The 24980-nt window shown below is 40.9% G+C and overlaps 1 protein-coding gene across 10 annotated transcripts in view; it reads right to left on the reverse strand.

Moving 5' to 3' along the window:
• Positions 1 to 24980, reverse strand: part of MAST3 (microtubule associated serine/threonine kinase 3) — a 368908-nt gene that overhangs the window by 53079 nt on the left and 290849 nt on the right. For all 10 annotated transcript variants that reach the window (XM_073599652.1, XM_073599643.1, XM_073599608.1 and 7 more), the window contains 8 exons: positions 22997 to 23098; positions 22576 to 22708; positions 20933 to 21000; positions 20509 to 20594; positions 15451 to 15659; positions 9009 to 9147; positions 8574 to 8706; positions 6235 to 6400 (listed from right to left, as the gene is read on the reverse strand). In XM_073599652.1, the coding sequence (XP_073455753.1) occupies positions 6235 to 6400; positions 8574 to 8706; positions 9009 to 9147; positions 15451 to 15659; positions 20509 to 20594; positions 20933 to 21000; positions 22576 to 22708; positions 22997 to 23098 (1036 nt within the window). The remainder of the gene's footprint in view (positions 1 to 6234; positions 6401 to 8573; positions 8707 to 9008; positions 9148 to 15450; positions 15660 to 20508; positions 20595 to 20932; positions 21001 to 22575; positions 22709 to 22996; positions 23099 to 24980) is intronic.

Raw genomic sequence — 24980 nt, forward strand, 5'->3', positions numbered from 1 at the left:
TGAATACATACACACATACACGGTTTACATACCCTGGCAGAATTTATGACGTCTTGGCCATTTTTCAGAGAATTTGAATGACAACACAAACTTTTTTCACTCATGGTTAGTGTTTGGCTGAAGCCATTTATTATCAACTGTGTTTACTCTTTTTATATCATAAATCACAACAGAAACTACCCAAATGACCCTAATCAAAAGCTTACATACCCCAGTTCTTAATACCGTGTATTGCCCCCTTTAACATCAATAACAGCTTGAAGTCTTTTGTGGTGTTTGTGGATGAGGCTCTTTATCTTCTCAGATGGTAAAGCTGCCCATTCCTCTTGGCAAAAAGCCTCCAGTTCTTGTAAATTCTTGGGCTATCTTGAATGAACTGTATGTCTGAGATCTCCCCAGAGTGGCTCAATGATATTAAGGTCAGGAGACTGAGATGGCCACTCCAGAACCTTCACTTTATCCTGCTGTAGCCAATGACAGATCGACCTGGCCTTGTGTTTTGGATCATTGTCATGTTGGAATGTCCAAGTACGTCCCATTAGCTTCCTGGCTGATGAATGCAAATGTTCCTGCAGTATTTTTTGATAACATTTTGACCAAATTTCCTGTGTCTTTGTAGCTCACACATCCCTAAAACATCAGCGATCCACCTCCGTGTTTCACAGTAGGAATGGTGCATCTTTCATCATAGGCCTTGTTGACTCCTCTCCAAATAGCTCAATTTTGGTCTCATCGCTCCAAATGACTTTGTGCCAAAGGTTTGAGGCTTGTCTCTGTGCTGTTTGGCGTATTGTATCCTTTGACAATTCTTTTGGTTTCCCCATGACTCAGAATCCAGAAACGTCAGTGCAGCACTGGATATACAACCCCTGGCAAAAATTATGGAATCACCAGTCCCTGAGGATGTTCCTTCAGTTGTTTATTGTTGGTGGCCAGTAACAGTTAGATTTATAGAACAAGCACAGGGAATAAATTATGGAATCACTCAATTCTGAGGAAAAAATTATGGAATCACTCTGTAAATTTTCATTACAAACACCTGCATCTGATTAAATCTGCTTGTTAGTATGTAGGTAAAGAGGGTAAATCATCACGCAGTGTTACACAAGATGTTAGTTGTTCACAGTCGGCTGTGTCTAAAACATGGACCAAATACAAACAACATGGGAAGGTGTTTAAAGGCAAGCATACTGGTAGACCAAGGAAGACATCAAAGAGTCAAGACAGAAAACTTAAAGCAATATGCCTTGAAAACAGAAAATGTACAACAAAACAAATGAGGAACAAAATGGGAGGAAACTGGAGTCAACATCTGTGACCGAACTGTAAGAAACCGCCTAAAGGAAATGGGATTTACATCCAGAAAAGCTAAAAGAAAGCCATCTCTAACACCTAAACACAAAAAAACAAGGTTACAATGGGCTAAGGAAAGGCAATCGTGGACTGTGGATGATTGGATGAAAGTCATATTCAGTGATGAATCTCGAATCTGCATTGGGCAAGGTGATGATGCTGGAACTTTTGTTTGGTGCCGTTCCAATGAGATTTATGCAGATGACTGTCTGAAGAAAACATGCAAATTTCCACAGTCAATAAATGCACAGGTTTACATTGAAATTTTGGACACTTTTCTTATCCAATCTATTGAAAGGATGTTTGGGGATGATGAAATCATTTATCAAGATAATTCATCTTGCCATAGAGCAAAAACTGTGGAAAAAAAATCCTTGAAGAAAGACACATAAGGTCAATGTCATGGCCTGCAAACAGTCCGGATCTCAATCCAATAGAAAATCTGTGGTGGAAGTTAAAGAAAATGGTCCATGACAATGCTCCAACCTGCAAAGATGATTTGGCAACAGCAATCAGAGAAGGCTGGAGCCAGATTGATGAAGAGTACTGTTTATTACTCATTAAGTCAATGCCTCAGAGACTGCAAGCAGTTATAAAAGCCAGAGGTGGTGCAACAAAGTACTAGTGATGTGGTGGAGTGTTATTTTGTTTGTTTGTTTTTCATGATTCCATCATTTTTTCCTCAGAGTTGAGTGATTCCATAATTTATTCCCTGTGCTTGTTCTATAAATCTAACTGTTACTGGCCACCACAATTATTTTTCTTGATTTCTTTTAGTGTTTCTTAAAGCCAGAAAGTTGCCATTTGAAATGCCTTTAGTTTTTGGCCATGTCTGTGATCTGCTTTTTTTCTACAACAATAAACAACTGAAGGAACATCCTCAGGGATTGGTGATTCCATAATTTTTGCCAGGGGTTGTACACACACACACACACACACACACACACACACACACACACTAATTACAAGCAAACAGATCACAGGTGAGGATGGTCACCTTTAATAGCCATTCAAACCCCTTTGTGTCAACTTGTGTGTATGTTATCAGGCCAAAATCACCAGGGTATGTAAACTTTTGATCAGGGTCATTTGGGTAGTTTCTGTTGCCATTCTGATTTAAAAAGCGTAAACACAATTGATTGATAATAAATGGCTTCAGCCAAATACGAACCATGAGCGTGAACAAAAAGTTTTTGTGTTATTCATATTCTCTGAAAAATGGGCAGGAACTCAATTTCTGCCAGGGTATGTAAACTTATGAGCACAAATAATATATATATATATATATATATATATATATATATATATATATATATATATATATATATATATATATATATATATATATATATATATATATATATATATATATATATTTTTATATAAAATTGTTTTATAATGTTGATGTTGCACCTTTATAAATTTGAAGTGATACTAAAGTCTTGTTTTTTTTTTTACCTAGAAGAATAACAAAACATGTTATACTTAACTGCTATGTGAAGCGATTTTGCACAGAGCAGCCTGGATTCTCCTCTTCTCGGGTCCCTCGGTGCTCCTGGCCCCTGCCTCCTGTCGAGTGCCCCCACAGCAAGCAGCTTGCTATGGGAGCGCCCGAGCTGAGCCGCAGCTCCGTGTGTCCATTTAGACACAGAGCCACAGTTTGGCCCTAACCCCCCCCCCCCCCTCTCTCCTGAATGACTCACTGACTTTGATCAACAGCAGCGGGAGCCAATGGCACTGCTGCTCTGTCTCAGCCATTTAGGAGGGAGAGGCTGGACGGCCGAGGCACTCGTGCACATCGCTGGACAGAGATGTGCTCAGGTAAGTATTTGGGGGGCAGCTACACAGGTTTTTTATCTGCATGCATAAAGATGAAAAACCTTCTGCCTTTACAACCACTTTAAAGCACGGCAATTTGTACCTATTTTCATATAAAGTCCATCTGTTTTTTGCCAACAGCTACTTTTAGATCTGTGTGATTTCTTTATCATGTTTAATCAAAGTCAGATGGCTGAAAAAGCGCTTAAAAAAAAATAAATAAAAACGCCTCAGATCAACCTCAAACAGAAAAGACATGCTCCTAATTCAGGGAATAAGATTTGTTATAAGAGAAAGACCAACAAATCTGCATAGAACAATAGCTATACAAAAAATTAACATGCCACGCAAATGTGCAGAAAACGCCAGACGACGCAAGATAAAAACATACACTATATTGTCAGAAGTATTGGGATTCCCGCCTTTTAACGCACAGGTACTTTAATGGCATCCCAGTCTTCGCCTGTAGGGTTCAATTTTGAGTTGGCCCACTCTTTGCAGCTATAACAGCTTAAATTCTTTTGGGAAGGCTGTCCACAAGGTTTAGGAGTGTGTCTATGGGAATGTTTGACCATTCTGCCAGAAGAACATTTGTGAGGTCAGGCACCAATGTTGGACGAGAAGGCCTGGCTGGCAATCTTCACTCCAATTCATTCCAAAGGTGTTCTATCGGGTTGAGGTCATGACTGTGCAGGCCAGTCAAGTTCATCCACCCCAAACTCGCTCATTCATGTCTTTATGGACCTTGCTTTGTGAGCTGGTCCAAATCATTTGGTGGAGGGGAGATTATTAGGTGGGGTTGGGCTTAGCGCCTTAGTTCCAGTGAACGGAAATCTTAAGGAGTCAGCATACCAAGACATTTTGGAAAATTTCATGTTACCAACTTTGTGGGAACAGTTTGGGGATGGCCCCTTGTTGCTCCAACATGACTGCACACCAGTGCACAAAGCAAGGTCCATAAAGACATGGATGAGCAAGTAAGAGGTAGTGGAAGAACTTGAGTGGCCTGACCTCAACCCAGTAGAACACCTTTGGGATGTATTAGAGTGGAGCCTGCAGGCCAGAATGGTCAAACATTCCCATAGACATTCCTAAACCTTGTGGACAGCCTTCCCAGAAGAGTTGAAGCTGTTATAGCTGCAAAGAGTGGGCCAAATCAATATTGAACCCTACAGACTAAAACTGGGATGCCATTAAAATTCATGTGTGTGTAAAGGCAAGCGTCCCAATACATTTGGCAATATAAATGTATATTTGTTTAATCAGTGTCTTCATAAAATCTTTTAAACAAAATTAGGTTTTGGATATTATACTTGCTTGGGGATTGTACAATGCTGTAAACCACAGATATATGATCTCTTAGTTTCCTAAAACTGCTAAAGTTAATACAAAAAACAAAGATAACTACAAAAGCAATAAAAATATTCTATACGATGCGCTTTAAAAAGATACCAAGCTTGGGAATTCAGAAAACACTAAGCCATGGAAACATGTCTATTAGGGGCATTCCCCATTTTCAAATAATCTGATAGATATTGGTCGTGACTACTTCACACTCAGGAGTTTCATGTAGAAGAAGAAGATATCATCTCCCTTACAGTGCAATGATTTGCATATGCAGTCAGACAGAACAAGTGGATCAAATTTTGACTTTCCTGGGATTGAACGAGGTCTGATTTCCTTTTTGTTAGTCACTCAATCCAAAAAAAAAATCATCACCACAGAATTACTGTCAATACACCTTCAATGCATATACAATAATGTAAAGTGACATCAAAGGAGCAGATATTGCTTGCTCTCTCAATCTGTTCTCAATTCTCAGTATTTAAAAGCAGGGCTTCTTAGATGGAAATGATCCCCAATAAACTTAGTGGCATGTTAAGTATACAAGTATATGGGAGTTAAAACTAGATTAAGTCAGTTTTTTTTAACATTCTCAGGAAACTGGGATAGAAGACTTGAGCGGCAAGCGTTTCTTGCATTGCAATTCCACAGGCCATCATTTCAGCCAAGTTCTCTGCATATCAACAGACAGGAGACTCATTTGGAAAACGACAGATAATACTAACTTGTTCACGCAATAGTGTAGGGCTTAAAGTATAGCGCTAGATGCGATCATCAGGGGACAATAATTATTTGATCCCCTGCAGATTTTGTAAGTTTGCCCACTTACAAAGAAATAATGCTCAATAGGTACTAAGGGGCCCAAAGTGTGCCAAGAAAATATCCCCCACACCATTACACCACCAGCCTGAACCATTGATACAAGGCAGGATGGATCCTTGGTTTATGCCAAATTCTGACTCTGAATGCCGCAGCTGAAATCAAGACTCGTCAAACTAGGCAACATTTTTCCAATCCTCTTTGGTGAGCCTGTGCAAATTACAGCCTCAGTTTTCTGTTCTTAGCTGGCACAAGTGGCACCTGGAGTGGTCTGCTGCTGCTGTAGCCCATCTGCTTCAAGGTTCGAGGTGTTGTGCGTTCAGAGATAGTATTCTGCAATGCTTGGTTGTAACGAGTGGTTATTTGCATTACTGTTGCCTTTCTATCATCTTGAACCAGTCTCTGACATTCTCCTCTGATCTGACATCAACAAGGCATTTTTTGACCACACAACTGCCGCGCACCGGATATTTTCTCTTTTTTGTACCATTCTCTATAAACCCTAAAGATGGTTGTTTGTGAAAATCTCAGTAGATCTGCAGTTTTGAAATACTCAGACCAGCCCGTCTGGTACCAACAACCATGCCATGTTCAAAGTCACTTAAATCCCCTTTCTTCCCCATTCTGATGCTCAGTTTGAACTTCAGCAAGTCATCTTCACCACGTCTAGATGCTTAAATGCACTGAGTTGCTGCCATGTGATTGGCCGATTAGCAGGTTGTGTTATCAAGCAATTGAACAGGTGTAACTAAAAAAGTGGCCAGTGAGTGTATAACTGCACTGTTTTTCCACCATTGGTATCCTCTTTAAAACAGTAGAATGACTTTTTTTGAATATGTGTACAGAAAAAGCCACGGGTCTTCCATTTACAACACAAGCAGAAAAATAAATCAAACTTACCACTGATAACTTGTCCAAACAATTCCTCTGGAGTGTCACCAAAAAATGGCACACAGCCCACCAGAAACTCATAGAGAATGATGCCCATTGCCCACCAGTCCACAGGCTTGCCATAACCCTGCCGCAAGATTACTTCAGGTGCTATGTATTCAGGGGTTCCACATACCTATAGGATATATTCAAAATTCCAAAAAACAAACTTTACAAGTTGTTATCTAACAATTTTAACATACAGCCTGAAAAGTAAACATGGTTTTGTTTCCAATACTGGTATGCTATGTCATCAAAGGTAACTTAAAGTGGTTGTAAACTTTAGACATGAAATATATATAAAAAAAAAAAAAAAAAAAAAAGCCCTCCGTAATTAAGAGGACTAAGTGTAATTTCTAACTGTTGCTGCGTTCCTCTGCTATCAGCATGAATCACTTCTGACAAGTTTTTCTGACACCAGGAAAAAAAATGGTGCCAGGGGAAGGAGCTCCAGCTGATTGACAGTCCAAGCTCCGTTCCTGTGTGCTGTGGGTGTGTCCCTTCCCTCTCCTTTATGAACACTGAAGAGTGCAACTTCACCTCTCCACCCCCTATTTTCTGAACTCTCAGACAAGCTTTAAAAATGCAGCACTTTGAACAGATGCAGAGATAAACAGTGATAAGAGTGATAAACCGGTACACTTATGTTGGAGGATTTGCTTCCTCTCTGTGTATCACCTGAGGCCGGGCACGTCACTGGGTATATTAAGGTTCCTGTATATTTAAGGATGTTTAAAGAAGACATTACAAACTCTTTAAAGCGTTTGTTAACATGTATATATAAATCACTGGCAGCCCCTCTATTATAGGCAGACATAGCACATTGTACCTCTCTTTTATAAAAACGAGGCTTGTAAATACAGTTTTAGAATGGAGACAGACACGGAGCTGACAGGCAGGGAGGAGGGGGTGAGGGGGATAGAGGAGAGCCGAGAGCAGGGCTGCAGATGATGAAGGATATACACTGACTATGGTGGTCAGGGCTCAGCAGCCCTGATTTTCGTGGCCAGCGCAGAGAGGGGGATACAGGAAGTGGCAGGTTCAGGGAGGGTGCTGTTTAATCTGCTTTAAGTGACCAGGATCTCTTTTTTTTTGGGTTAAACACTTTAAGGCTGGGTTCACACATGTCCTGCTGTGGTTTGCAGTCCAGAGTCCGGTGCATTTCTGTTCACTGGTTCAAGTGTGAATTTTTGCCTGAATTCGAACCTGAACCGGACCCAAAAACCGCACAGGCCCCTTTTCAAAACCGCTCTGCGGCCGCCTTGTACATGTATGAACTGGCTCCATTGAGAGCCGGTCACATTCACATGTTATGCAAATTGGATGTGGTTAAAAACGCATCCAATTCGCATATATGTGAACCCAGCCTAAAGTATACAGTCCTCATGCTTTTTAAAGCAGAGCTCCAGGATTTTTACACCTTTGTTCCCTGCCCCCTTAAATCCTTGGGTACCTTATAAAAAGAAAAAAAAACCCTATACAGTACATAATTTTCTCCTGCAGTCTTCTTGTCGCACTGATGTCTATCACTACATTTCAGTTTGAGTAGTGCTAGCAAAAGACTGATTTTGCCACTATTCTACAGAGTAGCTCTGTCAGGCCACCTGCAACATGGGGAACACACCACTTTACAGAGGCAGGAGTGAGAGACACCCAATGGCAAGGGCAGACAGCAAACTGAGGGAGCATGGAATTCTTACTTCTGTCATACTCAAGGTGCCAATGAGGGTCTGGTCAGCCGCAAAATAAAGTCCACTAAGCACCATTTTCCTCTAAACCAAGCACATACTTTAACTCAAGTACCATTTCAGAAAGGAATCAATTTGCCAAAAATGATTCAATATTTATGTGGGGTACTATGACTAACAGCAGTAACATTTGGCATAATTAAAAACAATTATCTGCTGGGTATAATCTCCACTCCTCTTCACTGTGTCACAGTGCACACAATTAGTGTGATTTACACAGATTTGCAATAATCTTACGCAGTGTGGGCAGGTGCATTATTTATGAGGGGTACTATGACTAACATTGGAATAATTAAAACAATTAGCTGCGGCGTGTAATCTCTACCCCTCTTCACTGTGTACACATTTAGTATCATTTTCCTTGATCTGCAATAATCTTACGCATTGTGGGCAAGGATTACAAATTAGTCTGGTTGTTGGTTATAGGTGCTGAGCTAGTTTGCATATTAGCAGCACTGCCAACCTCAGAAACAAAGAAAAAAAATGTTAGGTTATTTTTAGAGAGTTGTGGTCAAACTAGTGTGGATGAATGTTTTGCCTATTGCTTTAGATTGTACCGACCTGTTTGTCAAGGAACTCCCGTGTATCCTTCTCAATATGTCCTTCATATAGATTAGTAGTCATATTCATTAATCCAATTTTGGACAGGCCAAAGTCCGTAAGCTTTATGTGCCCAAGAGATGTGATAAGCAAACTGCAAAAATAGAGAAAAGTGTGATTTAGAACACACAACATTAGGTGCACATACTGATCGGCAAGAGCTACTGAAAAAAGATAAATGCATCTCCACACATGGTTCACTGTCAGCTGGAATAGTGGAACACGATTCGTTTCTGCAGGAACATTAAACACAAGAAAATCTGCATAGATAGATTGCTGTATAGGATTTTACCAAACATGCGGCCATATTGCGTTCCATTAGTCTAAAAAACAAATATTCCAATCATGTCCTGTTTGATTAAATTTATAAAACACATTTTAAACAAAATGACTAACTTGTCAGGTTTGAGGTCTCTATGAACGATCCCATAACTGTGTAGATATTCCAGTGCCAGGACCGTCTCTGCAAAATACATTCTGCTCATATCCACTGGAAGGGGCCCCATGTTCTTCAAAAGAGTGGCACAATCCCCACCTAGAAGAGAACCACAATGCAATGACCATACCCCGTCTGATAAAATGGTGCACATTGAGAAAACAATGAACATTAAACTTACCTCCAAGTCCAAGATTCAAAAATGTTGGCCTGCAAATGGCTAAATCAGACCTTGTGCACTGCTCTGCAAATGGCTGGGTGTTAGGGAACAACTTAAAAACTCTCTTACATAAGCTAAAGTGTAAAATCAATGTACTGTGATTATTTAGTGGACATTAAGTAAATGGCACTATCTTTCTATATTACAAATCTTGAAGAGACACGTTCTTTCCAAAATGGTGGATCTTAGTGTATGTATAGCCACAGCTTTTTTTTTTTTTTTTTTTTTTTAAGAGTTGGATAGAGAAAAGAAAAGCAGAATTAAACCTAAAAAAAATAAAAAAGGCGGACAGGTAGGGTTGTTATGACGGAAGAAACTTTATTGATCTCATCTGTCTAACTGCTTCTCCATGACTGCCAGTGGTAATGTACACCGGGCCTTGCATGCGCAGCTCAGTGTACATTTAGGGCACCACTCTGTGCTGTGATGATGCGACTCCCGTGTACACGTGTAGGAATGACATCATCGCAGTCTGGCCATTTAAACAGCCGAACAGACCAACCCCAGAAGGAATACTGGGAGCAGATGAAAGCACCAGCAGAAACGCTGACAGCGGAGCGCAGGAGGCATTGTTTGACAGGTAAGAAAGTATGCCATAATGTGTTAACATGCTGTGCATACTAGCACTTAATAGCTAACTGCTCCTGGTGCCCATTTAAAAAAAATAGAGTTTAATTCCACTTTAAAATTCTGGTCATGGTTTTTTCCGTGTACCATTATGGAGATTCCCTTTTATCTTCCTCTCCGGTAGAAACAGGAAGCAAGAAAAATTCTCACACAAGTGAGAAAAAAAACTAAAGACCAAAATAAGTGTGCCACCCTTGGAAGATTTGGCCACTATTACTGTTCTGATGAAAACTAAAAATCTTGGATTTTCCTTAAAGGATAACTAAAAGGTTCCTTTTTTATTTTATTTTTTAAAAACAAACATGTCATACTTACCTCTTCTGTGCAGTTGGCTTTGCACAGAGTGGCCCCAATCCTCATCTGGGGTCCCTCAGCGGCACTCCTGGCTCTTCCTCTTCTCTTGTGCCCCAGAGAAGCGCTCTCCCTTGGGGCACCCGCGTGGGCGCGTTTCCGTGTCCCGCTGCTACATCCATTGACACAGACAGCAGGATTCGGCTCCGCCCCCAGCTCCCACATCATTGGATTTGATTGACAGCAGTGGGAGCCAATGGCTGCGCTGCTATAAATCTATCCAATCAGGACCCGAGACACCGGCTGGAGCAGGTGTGCTCGTCCACGGCACACTACAAGATGTTTTTCACCTCAATGCATTCTAAAACCGCAAGTGTTTACAACCCCTTTAAGGGATGAATATCCCTAAAGACGGCACAAACAGTAGCAAAAATATGACAGAGGTTCTAACACCGCGTCATTCTATCCAAAACTTAAGAAAATGTTTTGGCTTTAGATACACTTTAAAGCATACAGTATCTCACAAAAGTGAGTACACCCCTCACATTTTTGTAAATATTTTATTATCTTTTCATGTGACAACACTGAAGAAATGACACTTTGCTACAATGTAAAGTAGTGAGTGTACATCTTGTATAAAAGCGTAAATTTGTTAAAAGAAAAAAAATATCAAAAGTTGGTGTTGCGCTCCAAAATAAATAAATGAATAAAAAGTGCTGAGATAAATGACAGTATACGTTATAGGACTAACAAACTGGCATAGGATGGTTTATAGAAAAAAAAAATCAACTGCTTAAGCATAAATACAACAGTGATCAGTGCAATGTTAGCAAATAAAGTGACTGTAGTGCATTAAATGCTCATGTAATCACAATGCATAGAAAAATATTCATACAGCAAAAGTCCATATATACCTGTATCAAGTTGCAATTGGTGCAAGTAAATCTCAATCCGGAAGATCTTTGTAATCCTCACCTTGTTGCCGCCACACACGCTTGACACCATCTAAACCAAAAAAGTTTCTTTGTCTCATCAGACCACAGGACATGGTCCCAGTAATCCATGTTCTTAGTCTGCTTGTCTTCAGCAAACTGTTTGCGGGTTTTCTTGTGCATTATCTTCAGAAGAGGCGTGCTTCTGGGATGACCAATGACCAATTTGATGCAGTGTGCGGCGTATGGTCTGAGAACTGACAAGCTGACCGCCCCCACCCCTTCAACCTCTGCAGCAATGCTGGCAGCACTTATACGTCTATTTCCCAAAGACATCCTCTGGATATGACACTAAGCTGTATGGTCTTGGCCACCGTGCTGCAGCTCAGTTTCAGGGTCTTGACAATCTTCTTATAGTCTAGGCCATCTTTATGTAGAGCATCAATTCTTTTTTTCAGATCTTCAGGAGTTCTTTGCCATGAGGTGCCATGTTGAACTTCCAGTGACCAGTATGAGAGGGTGAGAGCAATAATACCAAGTTCAACACACCTGCTCCCCATTCACACCTGAGACCTTGTAACACTAACGAGTCACATGACACCGGGGAGGGAAAATGGCTAATTGGGCCTAATTTGGACATTTTCACTTAGGGGTGTGCTCACTTTTGTTGCCAGTGGTTTAGACATTAATGGCTGTGTGTTGAGTTATTTTGATGGGACAGTAAATTTACACTGTTATACAAGCTGTATACTCACTACTTTACATTGTAGCAAAGTGTCATTTCTTCAGTGTTGTCACATGAAAAGATATAATAAAATATTTACAAAAATGTGAGGGGTGTACTCACTTTTGTCAGATACTGTACATCTGGGCAAAACAAAATATGATGTAACCTTGTCTCATCTCTTTAACACTGCAAGTACAGAAAAATAACTAGTGATCCTGCCAGAACTTTTCCAACCGTCTCTGTTGCACAAAAATTTCAAGCAGTGTTCAGTTTTGCAAGGTCATATACTGGATCAATATATGTCTTGAGACATGAAGTCTGAGTGAAAAGCCTTATTGACAGAAGATGAAAGTGGTTGTAAAGGCAAGACCTCTTTTCTTACCTTAATGCATTCCCTACATGAAGGTAAAAAAAACGTCCCAGTATTTGTATCACCCCCTCACTTCCCTATATACTTACCTGAGTCCTATCTCGGTCCAGCACTGTGCCTGTCTGCAGCAGCGCTATCTGTGTTCCTCTCCTCACAGGGCACAGAAGCGGCAGGAGCCATTGGCTCCTGCTGCTGTCTATTAAATGCTGTGAGGAGGGAGCAGGTACGAACCACACTGTGTGTCTACGGATGCACAAAGCCTGGCTCAGGAGTGAGCCCGCATGACTACCCCCCATAGCAAGCAGCTTGCTATGAGGGCAGACACAGAAGAGAAGCAGTCAAGTTTGCCAGTGGAGTACCCCAGAAGAGGAGGTTTGGGGCTGCCCTGTGCAATATCATTACACAGAGCAAGTATAACATGTTTTTTTATTTAAAATAAAATGAACAGGGCTTTACAACAGCTTTAATGCGGATACCTGCATAATCTTGATAAATGTCATAGGTGTGATACCAAAAAACAGAATGATCAAGAGTTATTATTAGGTGTCAATCTACAGCTAGATCACCTTTGTGCAGCTGCTCTCTGGGCGAGCCAGTATTATATGTTATGCAAACTAAACCTTGCTGTGACAAATATGACAATGTTATGCAAGTAAACTGCTGTGACGTAAACGGGATCTTACTGTGATATACACAACTATTCTACTTCAACAGAAGAAAGTTCTAGGGAAAAACGTCTGCATGAAAAGAGAGTTGTTTTTTTTTTTGTACACATATGTATTAACTATAACAGTTAACAGATGGCATTACATTGTAAGGCAAACAGACTTCACAATGATATACCAGTAACTGCATGTGACATTTAGCAAATACACAATGTGTAAATTATCAAGTACCACAATCAGGAAGCATTACAACTTTGGTGTACATCTAATAAACAGTAAAAAGCTGGTGATAACACTTTTCGTTGTTTATCACAGTGTTAAGTCTCGGTGATGTATTTAGTAAACGATAAGTCCCTAATATTGGCATTTAAAGAGGAGAAGTAATGCCAAAGCTATTTTGGTCATGCTTCTCCTATGGATCACAGGAACGCAGTTCGTTCTGCACTCCGGTGATCCGTTGTCCGCCAACAGTGGGCTGAGGCCCCGCTGTTGGCTGGCGTCACAGAGCCGCTCCAGTCTCTGAAAAGATCCCAACCATATGGTCGGGACCCACACACAAGCCTTGACCAACTGCAGGCTCAGCCTCACAGCAATCCCCCCCCCCCCAAGAGCCTAAGCTAGCACCTTCTGCCCCCTCCACAGCCCAGCGCTCCAGTAAGCGCTGGAGAGCAGAGAGTCGCTGACCACCAGTCACGGCCCTCTGCTCAAAGTGGAGGGGAGAACTGACCGATCAGCAGTGTTTTATCACTCAGTTCTCAGTGTAAAGGTGGTGGGGGAAAGATACAGCATCAGATGGACCTGCTTAATAAACAGTGAAAGGCTAAAAAGTGCACAATCACTGTGAAAAACATAGAGAAAAGTCTCCTATATTTATCACAAGTCTTCCTTGGGGATATAGGCCCTTTTTGGTGAAACACTAAGAAAAAAGGCTGCAGTTCTCTTTTTACACAAAAATCAGGCATAACTGCAGGATTATTTTTGCTTTAAAGCGGAGGTCCACCCTAAAATAAAAAAATTACATTCTCCAAAAAAAAAAAAATCTATAAAAAAAAAAAAAAAAAATTTTTACTTGCCAGAAATCCCTTAGTTAGGATGGCGGCGCCGACACACGATCCGATGGACGGATCGGCCTCGGGGGACTGACATCGCGAGCTCCCTGGACAGGTAAGTGTCCTTATTAAATGTCAGGGTTTGTAGCTGCTGACTTTAAAAAAAAAAAAAAAAAAATCGTCTGGAACACCGCTTTAAATGTCCAATAGGGGAAAATTGATTCTATATGACAAGGGACATTTTCTATGCTGCCACATTAAATTCAGTTAGGGCCTGCTTACACCAGCGAACATGCATTATGATGCTTACAATGCGAGTGCCCTGTGCACCCATACTGTGATGCATTGTAACACCACAGTGTTTATGTTTTGCATTTTTGTATTGCATTTTTATGCAAATTTTCTTCATGCCTTTGCGTTGAGACTGAGATGATTTATAGGCCCCTTTCAGTTTTTTAGGCAGACCCAGACCGTCCATTGTTCTCTATGGAGCAGTGGGTGACAACCGCCAACATTGGATCCGATCCTGTCTGCTAAAAACGGACAGATGAGGGATACAGATCGAATGACAGTCAGATACAAACAGACATGCAGCCCGTTTCCATCCAACCGCCCATAGAGGAAAGTGGGCTGTGTCCACTCTGCATAAGCGGAGCGGACATGGACTTGTTATCCACCTGCTCAGCAGGGATCAGTGGACAGATTCCACGCTAAACAGGCAGATTCCCTGCCGGACTCCACCTGTCTGAAAGGGGCATTAAAGATCTTCTTTGAGCTAAAGGAGATCGTGCGACAGACAGAAAGTAATTGGAGTTTAGAGGCTAAAACGAATGCGATTGCAATGTGTAAAGAGAAAAAAATGTAGCTTCTTAAACTATTATAAATACTACTGTGTAGTCACAGTTTCATAATAAATATAATATAGGGTGTACATGTTTATTTTTTACTGCAACTCCAACTCATTTGTCTGGGATAATCAACCTATGACCCCTTTTATCAGAATGTAGATTTCCCTACCATGGACGCCGGAGTTACCCTTCTAAAGTATTCCCCCGCTCTTCTCCTCAAACATTTCTCCTCACATCGCAATAGAGATTTACTGCTGCTTATTGCGGCATATCAGCCACTTAAACAGGCTGAAACTTTTCTGCTGCAGTAGTGAACTATCACAGCATTGTGCAGAAAAACGCTATTACGGCTTATTAAATGGACACCTTTATGCTAGAAACCCCTTATGCTCATCTCGTTGCTACCTTTTCTGAGCCAGAATCTGTACACATCTGGGAGTGTGACAGAGCAATGTGTAATAATAGAACACACTTGTGGTCTTGTCTGGATTTTAAAAATATGGTGAAAGTTGATTTTGCACATAGGAATATAGAAAAATAGATATAAAAATAAAAATATGCATTAATAAAAGGCATTTCACAAGTTAATACAAGTCTCATGTAGTCTCAAATGTGGGTCATTATGAAGCAGTAAGGAAAATTAGGTGACAAAGAATAGAATTTCACTACTAACCCTCTACATATTCCATCACCATACAGAGATGACGTCGGGTTTCAAATGAACAGAACATGCTGACTACAAAGGGATTTTCGGCAAAGGTAAGAATGTCTCGCTCAACGAAAACTTGCTGGATCTGGTTTCGCAGTATCAAATTCTGTTTGTTGATCTTCTTCATGGCAAAGCGTTGCCTAGTCTCCTTGTGTCTGACCAGGTACACTGCACTAAAAAGGAAAGGGTATTTTTTTCAAACAAGAGAACCATCAATTAGATCTACACTCAGATACTCTATAAACAGAAAATGAACATTTCATAACATTGAAGTTTTTCACGGATTGTTAATGATGAACGCAAAAGAGCACCCAGGAAAGCTAGCAGTTACATGGTGAACATGGAAATTAATGGATCAATGGGAAGAGGAACGCAGAGAAAGCCAGGGTCCCTTGAGTGCAAGATTTAAGTCTAAATCACACCAGTGCAATTTAGCGCGGCTGTAAGACACAAAACTGTATTTGGGTGTGAGGGGGACCAGTGGTCCAATACTTGCTTTAACGCAGTATTATATTCAGAGGGGCTACTCACACAGCCTTGGGTCAAACTTGTCTGTGCTAATTTTTTTCATTTACCCATGATGCCCAAAAGTTAGCATGGACAAGATTGCCCCAAGGCTGTGCGAGTAGCCCCTCTGAATATAATACTGCGTTAAAGCAAGTATTGGACCACTGGTCCCCCTCACACCCAAACACAGTTTTGCTTCAGTACATTAGACGATTTGCTTATTTTTTCTGATACAAAAGACATTTGTAGCAGAGAAACAGTAAGCCTTCTCAGGTTTCTCTATAACAGTAACAAAGTTAGCAAAGATAAGCTATAATACTGCCAAGAGAAAAGTGATCTTCCTGGGTCACTGCATTTCACATGGAATCCATCTTCTAACCCCAGATTGAGTTGAGTTAACTCTACAAAAATTTGAAAAGCCAAAAAATATATGGCAACTACATGGGATATTGTATTGTAATGGGACTCGATTCCAAATGCATCAGAATTTATTTAAGGCTACCACTACAAACCCTTTCAAACTCACACAGGAAAATAAATTGCAGATGAAAGAGCTCATTAAAATGTTGTCTGAAGCTCCCGCCATTGGACTTCCTGACTTTATTAAGACCTTCTCATTATTTTGTCATGAAGTCAATGGATTTGCTGCAGGTGTACTCACCCAGCTAAATAGAGACAAACAGAGGCCTCTGATGTATGTATCAGCCTCAAGCGGTGTCTACCCAGGAGTTTGTAACCAGTTTTAGCACAACTGGCACATGGCGTCAGTCATCTTGCTAAGGGCACGATGGTGGCACTAACTGACTGCTATTGGATAGAATCTGGATTTAGTGCACTTGCAGCCAGGTTTTGTGCTTTGTGTCTCACTTGTGCTCTGTACAATGCAGGGAGGCCTGTCCATGTTCCCCAAAAGCATTCTCCTAAGCCAAATTTCCATTTCCAAAGCATTCAAATAGACTACATTCAGATGCCCATAATAGGCACCTATGAGTACGCTCTAGTGTGCGTTGACATGTTTTCAGGCTGGCCTGAGTGCTGGCCAGCAGCTAGAGCAAATGCAAAAACAGCAGCAAAGAACATTTTGAACAAAATAGTTTGTAGATATGGAGTTCTCAAAACTATTGAGAGTGACAGATTTTACTGGGAAGTAATGAAAGACCTTCACATACAGCAAGCTTTCCATACACCTATTCATCCACAAAGTAGTGGTAAAATCGAGAGACTTAATGGAATTTTGAAAAACAGATGTGCAAAAATTAAAGCAGGAAAAGGATGGGTGGAAGCTTTGCCAATAGACCTATATTCTGTACAAACTACCCCTAAACAACCACATGAGCTGTCCCCCTATGAGATTTTATTTGGAGGGCCACCCAAAACAGTGCTATATTTTCCTTTTTTTTTTTTAGCTGGCTACTGGGGGGGGGGGGGATAGTCTCCGCGGTGAATAATGTTTCCAAGACTTTGCTGGTGCCCTCCAAGAGTATATGTTTACTGGGGTTGGTGGAGGAATTGGTCCCCACGGTGGCAGAATGGCCCATGATTGATCTTCTATTTTTTTTATGCCCGTAAGGCTATCACTTTGTCATGGAAGAAAGCTTCACCCCATCCCTTACCTTTTGGAAACATCTGGTCAATGTCAATTTACCCTTGAATAAAGACACCTATGCTAGTAGGGGTTGCCCAAAGAAATACGATAAAGTATATACAGTTCAAATGGCTGGCTGAACCCTCTACAGCAGTAATGATTGATAATTCCTAGATGTTATGGTCTCACTTTATTTTCCCTGGTTTATTATTGATAATTTTGGTATGACTTTTGGGCCTGGGGAGACCCCTCCTCATGAGAATGGTCAACCTGTATTAGGAGTATTTTTCCTGAACACGAGCCAAGCCTTTATGTCTCTACTTTCACCACATCAAATTGTTCATGCACCAAAAGTTATGTTCTCCTCTATATTGGCACCTGCATGGGCAGATTTTTTTGTTTTCTTTTTCCTTTTTTGTTTTTATTTGGGGTTTTGTGTATTGTGTGTATCTGAAATTACCCTAAAAAACAAAAAAAAAAAAAAAAAAACACACACACAATTGTTTTTAAGGTGTCCTGTTCACACTACAATGTTGCCTAGATGTGTGTTGCATTGTGTTAAAATGCAACATGTATGCATTTTATCGTAACGTAGGTCAACACGTGCAAAACACAGGTCAACACAGCGCAGCACAAGTAAAGAAAAAAAATTTGCTTTGTGATTTAGTTTGTTCTGTTTTTTTTGTCTGGCCCTTTACTTTCACTTTCTAACTTCTGGTTTGACCCAACCTCCTCATACGCCTCCTCCTCCTCAGTAGCACTAGCACAATTACAATGATTGGGGTTGTTGTGCTACACATCCTGTTTAACCGTAACTCTCCAAAAATCGCCAGAAACTCTCCAAAATTGAATAGTTCTTCACTCCTCCTTTAATCCACCGTATATGTCGTCACAGGAAACACTTCAAAATGCAGTGCTTTTAAATGCGTGTCAATGCATTGCAAAACACGCATCAACACAAGTCAACATTCATTAAAATGGATGGAAATGTAGATACACATTTTCTCTCCATTTTACCGCAAGTCAGTGTTAATTCAGCCTAAAACTGCCACTGGTCTATAGATAAAAACAAAGGGATCTTACACACCCAGTTAAACACATCCATAAAATTGTTTCATTTCCTGCATGGAAATGTAACACTCCCATTGGTTGTGCGATCAACTAGAGGTCGACCAATATATCGGCCGATATTTGGCTTTTTTTACTTAATCGGCATTGGCCGACTGTGCTGATAAAAAAAAGCCGATTCAGCGGGACTTGCAAATGACTTCTGTAATTGAAGTCAATTGCAAGTTTTCTGAAGTTTTCTTCTCTCCTCCTCTGGGCAGCCTGCCAAGTCTGATAAGAAGATACATTGTATCTCTTTCAGGTTCTTTTATCAATAGACTGAACTCCGTGGAGAAGTTTTCAGTTTAACCATTTAAAGACTAAATCTTTTCTGACACTTGTTGCTTAACATTAAAAATCCTGTATTTTCTGCTATAAAATCACTTAGAACCCCCAAACATTATATATATATATTTTTTAGCAGATACCCTAGGGAATAAAATAGCGGTTGTTGCAATATTTGATGTCACACGGTATTTGCGCAGCGGTCTTTCAAACGCAATTTTTTTTTAAAAAATACACTAATGAAATTAAAAAAAAAAAAAAAAGCAGTAAAGTTAGCCCATTTTTTTTTCGTCCAAAAGTTTTGATTACCTGTTTTTGTGTATTTAATATTTAAGATATAGTTATTTTTTTTTAAATCTAAATTCTACATACAAGTGAACTGATTGGAGGTCTGTTTTGTTTAATAAATGTTTAAATATAAAACATTTTCTGTATTACTTATTACTTAAGGCTGCTTTCACACTTGGAGCGGGCATGCGTTGACGGTAAAATGCTGTTAATTTTGGCAGCGCTTTACCGTCATTTTAGCGGCGCTATTCGGCTGCTAGTGGGGCGCTTATAACCCAGCTAGCGGCCGAAGAAGGGGTTAAATGCGCCCCTGAAGCGCTGCTGCCGAAACGCTTTGCAGGCGCTTCGGCAGCGGTGCGCATTCATTTCAATGGGCAGGAGTGGTGGAGGAGCGGTATACACTGCTCCAAAGATGCTGCTTGCAGGACTTTTTTTTTTTTTTTTAACATCCTGCCAGCGCATTGCCTCAGTGTGAAAGCACTCGACTGCAGGGGAGCCGTTTTACAGGCACTATTTTTAGCCCAAAAGCGCCTCAAAAACGCCCCAGTGTGAAAGGGGTCTAACTGTTAGATTTTATGAGATGAAGGGAAAAAAAAAAAAATCGGCCTAATATATCGGCATCACATATCGGCCATCGGCCACCGCGATTTCTAAATATAGGCTTTGGCATCGGCCAGAGAAAAACCCATATTGGTCGACCTCTACTCTCAACCAAACTGTCAAACCATCCAAAGGCTGGTGTCATATCACATGTGCAGCACCATGACAGTTGTAGATTAAACAGAGGCAAAGATGGCAGCTTCCTTGGCTGAAAACGATAGGGGGGGGTTTACTTACACTTTAACAATCCCTTACCCGAAGATCCAGGATTTAGATCTACTTTGTTTTCGCAATCTAAAAGCTCTGGCAGTTTTTAATCATTTCACATGTTAAAATACACAGGATTGTTATGCAATCTTGCCAAATTTGGCCCGAACAGGCAACAATTTTCATATCTATGGGGCAAAAACAATCCACTCTATACATTCCAGCAGGGACACAAATGACTGGTAGCATTTAGTATTTTGGATCAATTTCCAAATGCCCAAAACCAAGTCAGTACCTGGTAGTTCAGTGCTTCCAGTAATCAAACATCATCAGGCAATCAGTGCATATTTAGTCAGAATTACTGGAAAAAATGTACTCCAAAGATAGCATAAATGTATTAAGGTCTTTGCAAAGGGAGCGAACTGCAATTTTGAATCTCATACCCATAGGCTCCATTGCTGATCAACTTGATGTTCTCAAAATCACACTCTCCTGGTTTCCGTTTGCTAGGAGTGCTTGTAATGCAAGTCTGAAATGCAGAAAGTGAGAACACTACTTACAGAAAGTAAGAGAAGACAAAGCATTACACATACAGGTATTTTGTAATGTCAGTTTTTGTTGCCCATAAGAACCACATTCTCATTTGCTTTTTTCCAGTGGTTAACTGGAGAACAAAGGAGATCATTTGAATAGCTGAAAGGGACAACAAGAATGGTTATTCCCTTGGAAATTTTTTATCAAATATAATCAAATTATTTAAGCTTGGCTTTGTAAAAAGCTCTAAATATTTATTCACTAGTGGTTGGGGGCAAGGATATTTATATCCCTCAATATTACAATGCTAAAGTTAAGGAAGATTACACTTACTTCTTGATAGTCTTCATGTTCCAACTGTATTGTGGATTCAGAGTCATAGTGGTCAAGTTGAACAATCTCTGTAGACAGAAGGAGACAGTAGAATGAAAGGTTAACTCGTGCTCAAGCTGAGTTGATGACTTGGAGTTTTCATCCAATTTATTTTATGGACAAATACAGATGCAGAGCCAAAAGTTCAGAATAGTGAACATGGTGATGCATAAGGAGCAGAGGGGAGGAATCTCGGTCTTGTGATATACTCCAAGAAAAGGATTTTACAAGTCAAAAATCCTATTAGACAGTTGGATGTGCCAAAGCAATGCAACTGAGGAGTGGGCAACACAGCAAACACCAACGGGGTCATGTAACAAAATAGGCTTGAAGACTCAGTAGACTGAAGCACCTTCCACCTGAAAAAGACACCAGAAGAGACCTGAATATCCACCTGGTAAAACCAACATGGCTAGGTTCACATCTCTGCAGGATGAGGTTGATGCGCTTTTCTGGTGCATTTTGCAATGCATTTTTGATGTGTATTTTTATTTGGCTAATTGGAAAGTAGTTTTGTTCATGTAGTGCAACTTTACACTCTCTGGCACTCAAGTAGCTTTAAAGTCACATCAGTGAGGCTCCATTCACACTTTTCGCAAATTTGATGCTATTTTGTATGGGTGTGACCTATGGTTAAGGAGCAGGTAGCCGCCAGAGTCCTTAACCAATGACTCACAAAAAAATGCCGGCATTAAAAGATAGAAAAAAAAAAGTGTGAGGCCCACCAATCCATACCAGACCCTTCAGGTCTGGCACAGATTTGAAGGGGAACCCCACCATACCAAAATGAAAAATAAAACCAGCATTCCTCCCCCCCAATCCATACCAGACCCCGCCTTTAACATTTAGCCCTACTACTGTTTACTCGTCAGATAGAAGCATTTGGGTGGCTGCGGTGCCACCTGAATGCTTCCACACACCCTGATAAAGTGCAGCCAGACACCTACACGTGTGCACCCCCGCTATGTATCCTATCTGCGGGCACTGGACCAGCATAGTGGGTTCTGCCGGGTAGAGGGCAGGGAGGAGAGTGGACATACGGCCGCTTTCCTCCCAATCTTATTCCTGACCCAGAAGCGACGCATAGGACTTTACTTTTGGGTTGCCGCTGACAGTTTCCCCAGCCATTACGGGAAAGAATGTAATGCACTGCATTACATTAGTAAAGTAAAGCACAGAGGAGACATGCAGGGTCTTTTGGACCCTGCTTGTTTCATTAAAGAGACACGGAGAACTGTCCAATGGACTAGATCTGGACCAACCGTTCCTTCAGCAGGAGGTCATTAAGGTCATTAGGGTAACCCAAAAAAGCGGCGGAAAAAAAAAAAAAAAGGCGGCGGCGTGAGACTTTAGTTTGTAGCCCCTGGATATCTGAAACGTCCTTAGCCCAGCCACAAGTGTCCCCCTCACTCTGAAGAGTAGGGGTTCTCCCTGGACTTGGCAGGCTTAAAGGTCTAGGTCTCATGGTAGAAATGCAAGCTGAGCTTTGACTTGGGACAACCTGTACAACCCAAGAGAAGATCCTGAATGAAGACAGGCACAGGGTTTTTACTTGCACGTACCATATAAATATACAACACTAGGTTATAATACTGCAAACATACCTTCTAATGGATCCTTTGTAAGACCCAACTGGTTAATAATATAGCGTGGAATATCAATTTTTATTCCATGCCCCTCCTTAGCTTGACCTTCTGCAGCTTCTAAAAGATGATAGAACTGTTCTGGGTCAAACTCCTGTGAACAAAGACAGCACAAACCCACTGAGTAAAGGAACACAGCAGAATAACATTTTAGCAACAGTTTTACTATACAACCCAATAAATATCGCACTTTTCTGAGATTAGTTAAAAATTAGATAACTGAGTACTACAGAGACAAGGACCTATCTGATGCCCTACTATGACAACTGATCCTGATTTTTACTTCCTATTTACATAAGCAATATTATATTTTACAATAGGAAAGTATTACAATTGCAGAAAGTGCATGTTAAAATTTAGTATAAAAATTTGACTTCCTTACCAGACACTCAAGCAATCTTGCAGGTCGGGCAATAATCATCAGTAACTTTCTTACAAGTTGGATAATAAATGCGACTTCCTCACTCTCTGAACGCTCATAGGCCTGGAGTAGAGAAAACATTTATGATGAGCTGGAAAATATTGCGATTTCGATCACATTTGCAACCAGGCATTGGCTGCTGTCTAATGTTACAGACCAGGAAAGAAAAAAAAGAGAAATAGTAATGTGAAGTATGATAAGTCTGCATAATTTTAGGCATTTTTGTAACTGCACAGTGATCAAATACAACTACCGTATTTATCGGCGTAGAACACGTGCCGGCGTATAACACGTACCCTAATTTTAAGAGGGAAGTTTCAGGAAAAAAACATTTTTAAAATAAACAACTTTGAAGAAAATTAAGGGTCAGTGCCAACAATGTCCATCTGCAGCCTGATTAATGTCCTCAATGCAGCCCAAATAAAGTCCTCAATGCAGCCCAAATAAAGTCCTCAATGCAGCCCAAATAAAATCCTCAATGCAGCCCAAATAAAATCCTCAATGCAGCCTGATCAATGCAGCCTGATTAATGCCTTTTTTTAAATTTTGGTCATTTGCAGCCTCACCAGCAGCCTGAATCAGGAAATCACTGAGCAGTCATCTCCTGTCCACTTGGCTCTCACGTCACACACACAGTCCCACCTCCGCTATGGGCATTGGACCAGCTCCTGTGATAGGCAGAACACTGGTCCAATGCCGGTGGCGGGACTGTGTTATGTGAAAGCTGAGGAACAGAGTGGAGAGGAGATGACGGCTCGGTGAGGTACGCTGACGGCGTATAACACACACCCCTGATTTGCCCCCGATTTTCAGGGGGAAAAAGTGCGTTACACGTAGATAAATACAGTATATGAAAACTGCGTATTATGAAAATTTATGTGCTCTTGGCTGCAGCTTGCCTCTGAACGAGGAAAATCTTCCAATATGTCCCTTTGACAGACATTGACCAACGTTTGACTTATGTTGAGCGGGGATGGACACACACACACACACACACACACACACACACACACACACACACACACAGATTGAAATTTGACCAGTCCCTTCTAAACTGGCCAAATTTTAATCAGTGTAAGGCCAGCCTAAGTGAAACACATGAGTTATATACTGTTGTATTGAGAAATGAAAAAAAAAAAAAAATGTAAAAAAAAGTACTGTGCTGGTAAAAGTGGTTGTAAAACCTTACACACCACTTTTTCCTACAGGTAAGCCTATAATAAGGATTGCCTGTAGGTACCGAAAATATCTCCTAAACCTGCACGGTTTAGGAGATATTTACCATATACGTTTGCGCCAATGTCATCGGTGCATGCGCACTTAAGAAAGGGCACGATCGTGCTGTTTCTAAAGGGCCCGTGCCGTGACCGTTGGCACGCGCGGAAGCGACATCACACGACTCCGGACAGTCACAGAAGGAAGAGGGATGAAGATGGATGCGAGGACATCACAGGATTCGTTAGCAGGTAAGTGGCACATAATGGGCTAGTGTGCGATGCACACTAGCCCATTATGCTTTTACTTTGCAGGGAACAAAAGAGGAAGTAAAATCCATACGGATTACCTTGGACTGTATGGATTTTAATTAATTCCAATAAAAAGGTGTATGTATCAGAGTGCGGCCGTCCAGCTGCTCGTTTCCTCTATTACAAGTTTTAGTAGGCAGGGTTCAATAGTTATTAAGCATTAGATGTAAAACGTTTACCTGCAAAGTTAAATAAATAAAAGTACATTTTTGAAAATGGACTTGAGAAACATGGTGGTCAGGTTCCATAGCAAAGAGGCCCCTGCAGAGAGTTTACTTTCTCTTTAAAAGGGCCAAACCATCCATAGGTAATGTTTTGGTAACAGGTTGTTTCCCTGGTTCTCTTGTCTCCTGTGGACTGCAGTGGCAAGATATCGCTATTATACTTCCTTGCAATGTGTCCACCCACCTTGTGAGTTT

This window comes from Aquarana catesbeiana, linkage group LG01, assembly GCF_042186555.1.
Source record: "Aquarana catesbeiana isolate 2022-GZ linkage group LG01, ASM4218655v1, whole genome shotgun sequence".
Lineage (NCBI taxonomy): Eukaryota > Metazoa > Chordata > Amphibia > Anura > Ranidae > Aquarana > Aquarana catesbeiana.